At 40.4% G+C, this 11,702-nt stretch overlaps 1 protein-coding gene across 4 annotated transcripts in view; it reads left to right on the top strand.

The window, feature by feature from the left end:
• Positions 1-8,173: 8,173 nt before the first annotated feature.
• pcp4a (Purkinje cell protein 4a) overlaps positions 8,174-11,702 on the top strand; it is a 32,431-nt gene continuing 28,902 nt past the window's right edge. The window contains exon 1 of one of the 4 annotated variants that reach the window (XM_085174903.1): positions 8,174-8,610. In XM_085174903.1, coding sequence (XP_085031029.1) covers positions 8,332-8,610 — 279 coding nt within the window. In that variant the 5' untranslated portion in view covers positions 8,174-8,331. The remainder of the gene's footprint in view (positions 8,611-11,702) is intronic. The other 3 variants (XM_085174905.1, XM_085174902.1, XM_085174904.1) reach the window with 3 other exon arrangements.

The following is an 11,702-nucleotide window of genomic DNA, read 5'->3' as shown; positions in this document are numbered from 1 at the left end:
ATGTGGGAAGTTTGGGCCAGATTGGACCGTGTTTGAATGAGAGCAAATACAAATTTAAAATGATCGCCGTGGCGCCACGGACTCGCCCTATGACGAAAACTCAAAAGCTCCACAATTTAATGTGGCCCAAGTCTGTAGTTCAGACTGACCAAATATGATGTTGATTTGATAAAATCCCTATGAGGAGTTTGCAAAAGTACAACACCTGGAAATCAGCTGGAAAATATCACCTGGAAGCTAAATGTCCCTCCATCCATTCCCTTCCACTTATCCTTGTTAGGGTCACAGGGGGGCGGAGACTATACACCCTGGACAGGTCGCCAGTCTGCCGCAGGGCTAACACACAGAGACAGACAACCATTCACACCTATGGGCAATTTGAAAGAGGTACCACAGGATGTTCATTGCCTGGGCCCTTCTGGCCTTAAGAATTAAAGGCATAGTGCAATTAAACAAACCAAATGAGGGGTCCAATCATAGTAGTTGGTTTCAATCATTGTAGAAACCAAATTGCCTGGCGACGGTATGATGTGTACGGCTGCATTTTTCCAGCAAGGCAACCAGGCTCTAAGTGGCGTCCAGATTGGAGCTTTGTATACTGGAGTACGGGGCCACATGGGTATACCTACAAAAAAAGTGCCTCACACTTATCTAGACTCTAATTTCTGAGATTTATATTTCCATAGCCAAGTGAAACCCTACTGAGCCACAACAAAACTTTTAAATTAAATAATAAATATTTCAAATATTTTGGACCATTTAAACCATTAAAATCAGATTTAAATGAGCAGATTTCAATTACAAGTTCAGACATTTTTGCTGTTTAAGCGGTCAAAAGCCAAAACGATCCGCAATTCCTGCTATGGCACAGAAATGCTCACACTTTAATGTACGCCAGTAATTCCAGATTCAGCACGTTTTTATGGACTGCTGGATTTGTTGGTGAAAACGACCAGAATGCAGCAAACTCGTCCAGCTTTACAATCAAATACAAGCCACTGATTGCCAACGCTCCCCACTGGATCAATTAGGTGATAACGTGACATCGCTCTCATTATCACTCCTATGTAATTAGAGATTAAACTTAATTTGTGAGTAGATTTAATGCGATCTTCATTCAAACAGCCACTGAAGGTTCTGAGATGAACTTTGGGACTACTTTGTAAGAAAGATCTGATCTGCTTAAACCAGCAGTAACTGATTTTAGAGATAAAGGAAACACCATATCAGCTGAGAGACAACAGCTGAATCATTTCTACAGTCACAGAGAAGCAGTTTAGCCTCTGTGCAGCCTGAGAGGAATAACCAGCAGCTTTGTGGCTCTGCATCTCTGTGTGTGGACAACTGATGGGAGTGACTCACGTTAGACGGCCGATGTGCTGAGGAGGCTTGTCAGAGTGTCTTGATGAAGAGTGAGGTTCCACAGCACTGCTGTAAGAGCCCTTCAAGTCTGAGAAAACTGACACTAAATCCGATTACCTGCACTGTTTACGTCTCCATATTTGAAATCACATTAGTGCCTGTAATGTTCTCTTCCATTTAGTGTCTTTGCAATTGCGATTAATGGCTTAAATATGAAAGAAGATCCTCTTCATTCTATCACTCCTTGATTTTACTCTTGTTAGTTGTTCACATTTTCTGCGAGTAGGAGACTCGTAGCTTATTTCAGCCTTCATATATGATTATTACGATTTACAGCATTGTAATTGGATGTGAAGAGCAGAAACACTGGCTTCTTGGTTCCTCCTAAAAATAGATAATTACTTAAACAGCAGGCTGGCAGTGGATGTAAGTGGTAATGAACAGAACCAATAAAATTAATGAATAAAGCTATGGTAATGACTATTGATAAGCCATATATAGTGCTGCTTGTTGAGTCATCCTGGCTTTCAGGGCACGTCTGGGCAGTTTCACCCTTGCATTAGGAATGTCCAACGAATTAATCTCACAAAGCAGACTTCAATCATCAAATTTCCTGTGCAGAGTTGGAAGCGCACACATGCATCCTGCTTGCAAAAACCACTGGCTGGCAGAACATGTCGATAGTGTCATAGTGTCGATTAAACCATGGAATATTTGGATGCTACTAATCATTTTCTACTACGAAAAGCAGCAATCAAAAAATTACCTGGCCTGATGAGTAACCCCTTTATTTCTCCTTTTGTTTATATTTTAACAAAGTCCAAGAAAATGCCCTTCGTATTACAGGCATACTGTACAGTACACAAATGTTGGAGGACTAGGCCTTTTCTTTGTCGTTATTCATGAAAGTGTTGGGACAGTGATTCAGAGAACTGTGTAAGTCAGTCAGTTTGTATTATTGCTGCCACAACCATCCATGTTGCTAATGGCTGTTTTTGTAATAACACTGTTGAACTATTGTTCTTTTAAAGGTCCATCCATCCTCTGCCGATTATCCTTTTCAGGGTGGTGGGGGGCTGGAGCCTGTCCCAGGTCACCAGTCTGTCACAGGTCTAACACATAGACACAGACAACAATTCACTCCTATGGGTAATTTAGAGTTTCCAATTAACCTATCCTCACTAACTGCATGTCTTTGGACTGTGGGAGGAAGTCGGAGTACCCAGAGACGACCTACACCAGGGGTGGGCAACTCCAGGCCTCGAGGGCCGGTGTCCTGCAGGTTTTAGATGTGTCCATAACCCAACACAGCTGATTTAAATGGCTAAATTACCTCCTCAACGGCTGTATCCCAATTCAGGGTCTGCAGCCTTAAAGGCCGCATTTTAAGGCTGATTACGTCACAGCGACGCAACGAAGGCTGTCCCAATTCGAAGGCTGCTTGAAATGCAGCCCCAAAATGCGTCCTTCATTTCCCTGAATTTTAAGGACGTGGCGGTGTAGACTTCATGGCCCAATATATCCCAGAATGCATAGCGCGGCGGTGGGTGTGGATAATTTTGCCGAAAAAAAAAAAACGGCAGATGAGGGGCGTCCGAAGAGTAAACTTTAAGTAAGTACTGAATATTATGTCACTTAATTATGGGCAAATGTTTAATAACGAAGAACATTAAAACATTACTGTTGGCCACATGTCGGCAAAGTTATGTGACATTAGTGACGTTTGTACTAACTTGGTTTTAAAGCCTTTACTTTAAAATATATGCCGTTCAATAGCTGAGCTTAATCTTACAGAGAATGATAAAAGCTCATGTAGAAACAAACAAACAAATGAACAAAAGATTTTCTCCTTCATTTCTGTCAAACAAAGCTGCATGAAACGTTTCCAGCTGTCAGTATCATGGTTGCTAGGCAACCTGGGCAGCGCAACGGAGGCTAGACCGTCTCATTTCCCAAGCCTCGCACTTCCGGCCTTAGCGGTCTTTGAGTACGCGGCCCTTGAGGACCGTTAAGGCTGCAGACCCTGAATTGGGATACAGCCAACATGTCTTGAAGTTCTCCAGAGGCCTGGTGATGAACTAATCATTTGATTCAGGTGCGTTGACACAGGATGAGATCTAAAACCTGCAGGACAGCGGCACTTGAGGCCTGGAGTTACCCACCCCTGACCTACACAAACACGGGGAGAACATGCAAACTCCACACAGAAAGACCTGATAGGCCTGATAGTGGAATTGAGCTCAGGACGTTCTTGCTGTGAGGTAACAGTGGTAACCATCATGCCACAATAATTCCACAAACTAAGAAATGTAAAAAAGTAAGAATGAATAAAGTGAAGTCTTTTAGTTTATTAAATGCTTTGTTCTGTCCAGAATAACCAAACTTTAATGTGTTGTTTCTCTTAATTTACCGATTAAAAAAAAAAGCTGTTTAAAATTTGAATAAGATTTTCAAATCTCATGTTTTGTTCCCAGTAAAACACAAAACACATCACATGTTTGATATGAGACCTTTTACTATTTCATGAAAAAATAAAAGCTTGATGGCAGCAAAACATCTCAAAAATGTAGGAAGGCAATGAAGGAAAAATAAATGGTACTAAAAACAAACAGCTGGAGGAACATTTTGCAACTAATAGTAACATAACTGGGTGGAGGGAGAACTTCTCACAGGTAAAGATGGACAGATGTTGGGTAATCTGCAACAAACTACTTCTTCAAACTGTGGAAAACCTAAAATTGTGAAGACTTTGAATATCTCATCATCTGATTGTCTGCATACTATCATTAAAACATCTATTTTCATTGCATGGGGTCAGAAACGCTTACAGAAACCACTGTCTGTGCGTTTACCTCCTAATATCACAGCATAGTGTATTCAGCTGCTGTATGACTAAAAACAACTATCTGATTTAGTGATGGGATTTATTGCCTTAAGCAGTAAGGGAGGCAAGGAATTTTCCTCACACAGTGTGATGGAGCTTTCAAAAACACGTTTTTTGAAAGCTCTTTCTTCAGAAGACCAGTCTTAAAAATAGCTGATCTCGAGGTAGCAGCTTCTTTGCTAAAAATGCCTCAGCAGCATTACAAGAGCCAGAATGAAGCTGGTGACTGTCAGACTGGGGGAGAGGGCTTACTTGTGCTGCATCTGGTAATAGATAACCCTGCAACTTAGCGTGCAAAGGGAGAATGCGTGAGTGCCCACTTTGTCAGATTGTCAATATGTCTTCAGGATACGGAGACAGAGTGGGTCTAGAGTTCAGAAAGAGTTTGCTGACGCGATCAGCAAGCCAATATGTTCACCACATTCTAGAAACACATCCATATACTGTAAATGCTGATGTATTTAATAATAATAATATCATTTGTGACATTTTTTATTCAGAGATTTCATTTATTGTGGGATCTACTTAACAACATAAAGCGCCTTGAGTCGACTATTGTTGTAATTTGGTCCTGTATAAATGAAATTTAATTTAATTTCCAGAGCAGGGATCTAAAGAGACTTGAAAGCTGTGGGGCTGCAGGTCCTTTATAACACACGGCTTCTTTTATAGCATCTTTCTACTCATTTGAACACTTTCTCCCACAAGTCTCACTCTTCCAATCACACACTGCACAGAGAAGTCAGGGATTGATGCACCAGCTTGATGATTGGTTGATGACTAAATCTACCACCTGAGCTACAGACATACCTAAAACTGCTTTTCAAAATAAAACGAGCAATAACACAAAGACAAAAAACAACAGAACAAAGAAAAACGAATTACTGGAAATCACATGGAACTTACTTGTTTATCCATCTGACACAAAAGACTAATCCAGACTCTTATTATTGGATTTAAAATAATCTTGGGTTTGCTTGTTGGCACAAAATTGCGTGTCAACATATCCCAAGCAGCGTTATTTGGAGCTCTGTTTCAGGCCACGTGGAAATCTAAATCTGAAGCTAATTTATTTATTTGTCACCATTATAGTGGTGATGGTCAATTTTAAACACTTTACCTAGTTTTTATTTTTAAAGGTTGAGTTACTTTAACAACTGTGTTGACAACTGACAGATAGATAAAGAAATAAACAGTCTTGCATATATTCTGTGACTTTTGGGTAACCTGGTAAAGGCCACTGAAGCTTTCCAAAGTGAGCCTATGTTACTTGTAAAGCAGGGGTCTCCATCTCCAGGCCTCGAGGGCCGCTGTCCTGCAGGTTTTAGATCTCACCCTGGGTCAACACACCTGAATCAAGTGATTAGTTCATTACCAGGCCTCTGGAGAACTGCAAGACATGTTGAGGAGGTCATTGAGCCGTTTAAATCAGCTGTGTTGGATCAAGGACACATTTAAAACCTGCAGGACACCGGCCCTCGAGGCCTGGAGTTGGGGACCCCTGATGTAAAGTATTACTCAAAAAGATCCTGAGCAGCTTAAAACTGAATAATGCAAAAGACTTTTCATTAGCACTGAGTTCAAATGCATTAAAAAACCCACCAGATGTATTTTGTTTATTTATCCATTCTTTTCTTTTTCCTTTTATCAACGATAGCTGCAGAGATGCTTTGAATGTGTTTCTTGTTTTTCTGCGATGCTGCAGCCACACAGTCTCCACATGTTCAGCATGCTCCTGATAAATAGGACTGGGACTGATTAAGAAAACAAGCTGAGGATCCTTCTTTAACATCTCTGTGAAAAGAGAGAAATGAAACAACACCATGAACATCTTTAAAAATAAGCTCTGCACACTGGTGAAGATTTTATTTCAAGGAGTCGATGACATTTGACGTGTGTGGGCAGTCCCAGTGAATCAGGGCTTTGAGTGACTGATGATCAGTTATTGCCTCAGGTGGATCCTGAGGGACACTGAGTGTGGTGGATCTGTGAGCAGCTTGGGGCTCTGATTAAAACATGAGTGATTTGCGGTTTACTCAAACTCTGCCTGATTCATGAGTGTGCAGACACACACATGCATGCACATGAAAAGTTATGAAAAAGGTTTTCTGAAAACTGTAAGAACAGGCAAAAATAAATCAGAAAAAAGAAAAAAACCTGCAAAAACGTAAGTTCATGATTTATTCCAGTGCTCCTCTCTGTTGCACAGCAACAGTTTGATCGTTTGTGAATACAAATGACTAAATCATATATTTCTCCTCAATTAACAGTTTCAGCCATAAAATCAACACATGTTGAAAATCTTTGTGGTATTTTTTCACACTCAATAACTTTGTTTTATTGGTATGTAAGTGTTTAATGGGAGCAATTATTAGTTTCCCTGATGTAGTCAAAACCAGTAATAATAACATAGTTTGGCCTGATATTACTGATTCTTTCCACACAGATTTTTTTGTCCTCTAAAGGCAGCAGGACTGATTCACACACACGGGGTAACACATTCAGTCTGATAAATATGTCCATGGTGTGCTACGGTGGCTACAATGTCCCCCCTTTCAACTGGATTGGCTGATAATAATTAATTATATAATACGAGTAATAATAAAACAACATAAACATACAAGCGGCAGAAATGAGCTTCCTCCGAAGGGTGGCTGGCCTCTCCCTTAGAGATAGGGTGAGAAGTTCGGCCATCCGGGAGGGGCTCAGAGTAGAGCCGCTGCTGCTCCACATCGAAAGGAGCCAGCTGAGGTGGTTCGGGCATCTGACAAGGATGACTCCTGGGCGCCTCCTGGGTGAGGTGTTCCGGGCATGTCCCACCGGGAGGAGGCCCCGGGGCAGCTGGATAGCTGGGATAGTCAGTGCGTTATATATTGAATCAGGCACACATTCATAATGTTAAAACACTCTGTGCATTATTGTAAAATCAGTAGTCACTGACATAAATGAGACATCTTATAAAGTGATCTATAGCAACACTGCACATCAGTTTGCCTGCTACATTTTACAGCATTAAGTGTGCCTGAACTCTTTCACTGAAGTATTTAACCAGGATAAAATGTTACTTTCAGGTCTTCAAGATAAAATAGGAAATAAATCATGTCCAACTTTGCAGTTTTCTGCAGCAGGGTTCCTCTTTTATATGTACTATTAATAATCCCTCTACCCCAATACGCCTTCAGGCACCTGCTGCTGCAAAGCAGCCCCACAGCACCAGTGCTCTGCCACCAGACTTCACCATCATCGTGAGAAATACTGCTGGGAAGTACAAAAGTGCAAATTTGATCTCCACTTACTAACAGTGCTACTTATTAATACTACATATCTGCCCACTCTATTTGTAGTTAAAGGCTCTGCAAACCCACGCAGCTATGAGTAAAAACACCTGTGTGGGTGGATAAAAAAATACATTCTGGATAATACATTTTTATTGATCAAAATGCCAAACAATACTCCAAATGTGCTCTGCAAGCCGCAGCAGGAGCCACCATGAAAAACGATCATTTTTTTTTCATGAATCCTTACTTTTATTGTTTGAAAATGTTGGAAAAATAATATTGGAGACATCTTTTTATTATCTTTATTTTATGAGGGGTCCCCCCTTGGTGGCATCCCTGCCCAACACATCTTAAAAATGCTACAAATACAACATAAAACAAACAAAAATCACAGCATAGCACAGTGGTTCAAAAAACATTACAAAAGTGGCTTTTTTCAAAAGAAATATCCACAAGTCTCCTTCACTGCATTCCTTATGCTGTTTTTAGATTCACCAATAGTCAGAGGCGTGGTTAAATTCCCTGCTTAATTTTCAACCATTGCTTTGTCTTCATGATGCAGAGTCACTACAATTGATATAAACTAATCAACTAAAACTGATACACATTTATAGACTGGAGATTAATACTAAAATTCAAATTGCAAAATAGTTGAAAAGTTTAATCTTTTAGGTTTTAACAATGAATCAACATTAGCCAGAAAACATCGGAAATGTAAGACCACAGCGACTGGAGCATGCGGTGCTGCTTCGGGATTAACAGGAGCTTCACACATAGAAACGATCCGGTTTAGTAAACATATAATACATGATGCGTTTAGAAAAAAAAATGTGTTTGATGGCTTATTTTATTTTCAGCGGACCCGCAGAATCAGCAGATGGTGGAAGACGTGAAGGCTGCTCCTTCGTGTTGAGCTACAGACGAGGAGCCCATTGGCTTCGTGGAGATGTGGTGAGGGGGGAGCGGGGCTTCCTGCGCTATAAAAGCGGAATGTGCGCGCGTGGAGAGGACGGTACCTTCAGTCAGTCGACCGGTGAGCATCACAGAAATCCACACGCAGACACGCACAGCGAAGCCATGAGTGAGGTAGGTTCTTCTTAGTAAATCGCTTTTTCCGCTTTGTGTTTGTGCGTCAGAGACAACTGATATTCCGGACTTGTTATAAAGTTATAAGAGCTGCAGATTCAAATAATAATAATATTTAACCCTTCGCTTTGTCCAACACTCTTGATGCTGAGATAATCGATATTCAACTTTGGTGTAGAGCCATAAAAAGATAACATGCACACATGTTTAACATGAAGAATGAGCTCAGTGTGCGCTTTTCTCGATTTTTCCCCACATTCCTACATTTTACGCAAAAAAGCGATAAGCGATAGTGTTACAGTGAGTCACAGCCTGGATGAATATTGCTTCTGTTGTCATGATGTGATCTGATGTGCAGCTACCAGGCAGACTCTCAGCATACGTGATGGGATTTTTGCAGCTCTGATGATCTTAATCACTTCACAAACTTAAAATGACAGCCAGCACAGTCAGGTTGTTTGAGCCACTCCTCAAACCGCTGAACTCTGTGTGTGTGTGTGTGTGTGTGTGTGTGTGTGTGTGTGTGTGTCTCGAACTGGTGAATATGGCTACCGGTGACATTTCAGGCAGCACTGACCTGCACAGTTAGTCTAATCACACAACTATTCAGATGTGATAGAAGAAGCCAGTCTGATAATGTCAGAGTGGAGATTAGAAGTAAGAGTGTTCACTGGCAGGGTAAGTCCTGTTGTTTCTGAATTATTCAAGGCTAGCTGGGAACCCAGGGAAATAAAACATTCCTTGAGCATTCACAGGGAGCCAAGGCTCCAACCCAAGAACCTGGACTGACTAAAACCATATAATACAAGGCTACTTATAACCTGTCTCCAGCTCTGAGTCCACTGTTGGGCTTTATTATGCAGTAATAATGTCACTCGATTGGAGCTTCCAGTGTATGTAAATTATGATGAACACCAGCTTTCTCTACCCTATGAATCTTTTATTGGAGACTTGTTATGTCTTTTTGTTCACTCACATACACACATACACAAACTCAGTGACTTCTCCCCTCCTGTGTGCTGCTTACAGAGCGAAGTTAAAGTCCAATAAATAAGTCATTATTACACAAAGGAAAAGTCATGAAATAAAATTGCATAGCGCATGTCTGTGATGGATTCTTGTGTCTTTAAAAACAACAAGGCCAGGGCAGGAATCTGTCGCTCTGAATGAATAATTAAATGCAAATCAGTGGTGGGCTCCATTTACCTTTAAACACTGCTCTTCCAGCTCTTCCAGCTCTTTTTTATTGCGCTCAGAATCCCACACAGTTTTAATGCTCGCCAAGATAACCGGCATTCCCACCAGAAGCAGAGAAGATTCACATCGCTATAGAATCCTTAACAACAACAAACTTTATTTATATAGCACATTTAAAAAACAGTGGTATGCCAAAGTTAACATACAAGAGGGTCAGATATAAGAGACAGATGAAGGCCATGCAAGTACCATGTATGCTCGCAGGTTGATGGCATTAAAAACACAGAAACAAAAGAAATACAAATAAAAGCATCATAGAACAATATGTGTAAAGGATAAAAGAGTCAAGAATAATTTAAAAATAATTTAAAGTTAAGAATAGAACTAAAGTATCTCAGTCTTTCCATGTTTTGTGCAATATTTTTGGCTCATGTGCAATTATTTTGGTCCCAGTCTGTTTCAGTGTTTTCTACACATACACCATGTATATAGTTCCACTCACATATGTATACATATACACTGTTTTTTTTATTTTATTCTATTTATTTAATTATTTATTTATTTTCCGCCTTCGTTGTATATTGGTTTCTCCTTCTTACTTTAGCACCTTTGTGGTTCAGCTACCCAATTTTGCTGTGCAAGAAACTGCACAATGACAATAAAAAGCTCTAAGTCTAAAGTAGCAACAAGCATTAACTGGTAGAAAAGTTGAGGTTAAATAAATCGGTTTTAACCACGATTTGAAGGATTGAATGGAATTGGACTCACGGATAATAATGGAGAGGTTATTCCACAAATTGGGTGCAGCCAAGGCAAATGCGCGGTCACCTGTCGTCTTCAGCCGGGATCTCGGCTGTTCCAAAAGTGACTGGGAAGTAGGGCTGTGCGATATGACCAAAATCTCATATCCCGATATAAAACATCTATCGTCCCGATAACGATATAAATCACAAATTTAACATTTTCTGTAAATTCTGTGAATCTCGGGCAGCTCGACTTGCGTTAAGTGTTTCCAGCTGTGCGTCATGTAGCTGGAGTCGAGTGTTTTAACCGATGCATGAAACGATACATTTTTAGACATAAGTTGTAAAGGCCGCCGTTTTCTTTGTGAGTATTTATTACACGGCGTGCTGCGGGGAAAAGCCTGTTCTAACGTTTGAGTCTAAGGTTTATTTTTTAGCACCTGGCGGCTCTTTTTTACTTCACATCCGTAAATAATCTGCATCTTTCACGTGATTTAGTTTATTTTGAAAAGTCTCAACAGGATCTTGAGCTTTATTGTGAAAGGTTTATGAGGAACATAAACAAGCGGACACGTGATGGTGTTACCATCTTTGTTGCTAACGACAACACATAAAACCAGACGCTTGTCCTTCCATAGTGTGGTTATATTAAATATAAGAGAAAGAGAGAACTTTAAGACATTAATATAGCCACTACAGCGACCATCAGAACCATGAAAAAATATTGCCGTAAACAGTTTATTTTGCGACACCACGAAACAAACGATAGTGTAAAATGAAACGATAGATGTTTTTATATCATCATCCGATATATATCGTTATATCGAACAGCCCTACTGGGAAGATGATCTTAGTACCCCAGCACGGGTGTATGATCTACGTAGTTCAATTAAGTTGTCTAGACAATGGCGGAGACCTTTATCAAAAACACGGAGACTTATTTCTCTAGGGACACTTGATCTTACCATCTAAAGCAAGTACAGGCAGTGCATATAAGCAATAAATATGCCTATAAACACCGTGTAACTGCATTACAGCAATCTACCGAGGCTAAATCCTGTTTCAAAGCCAGACAGCACTCTACACCAGCCAACTTACTGCCTGGATTGGTAGTGTTTTAAAAATCAATGCATGTATCACTGTCATATTAAG

The sequence above is a fragment of the Neolamprologus multifasciatus genome, chromosome 10, assembly GCF_963576455.1.
Source record: "Neolamprologus multifasciatus chromosome 10, fNeoMul1.2, whole genome shotgun sequence".
NCBI classification, from domain to species: domain Eukaryota; kingdom Metazoa; phylum Chordata; class Actinopteri; order Cichliformes; family Cichlidae; genus Neolamprologus; species Neolamprologus multifasciatus.
Note: the sequence above shows the minus strand (reverse complement) of the source record. Positions and strands in the feature narration are given on the sequence as shown.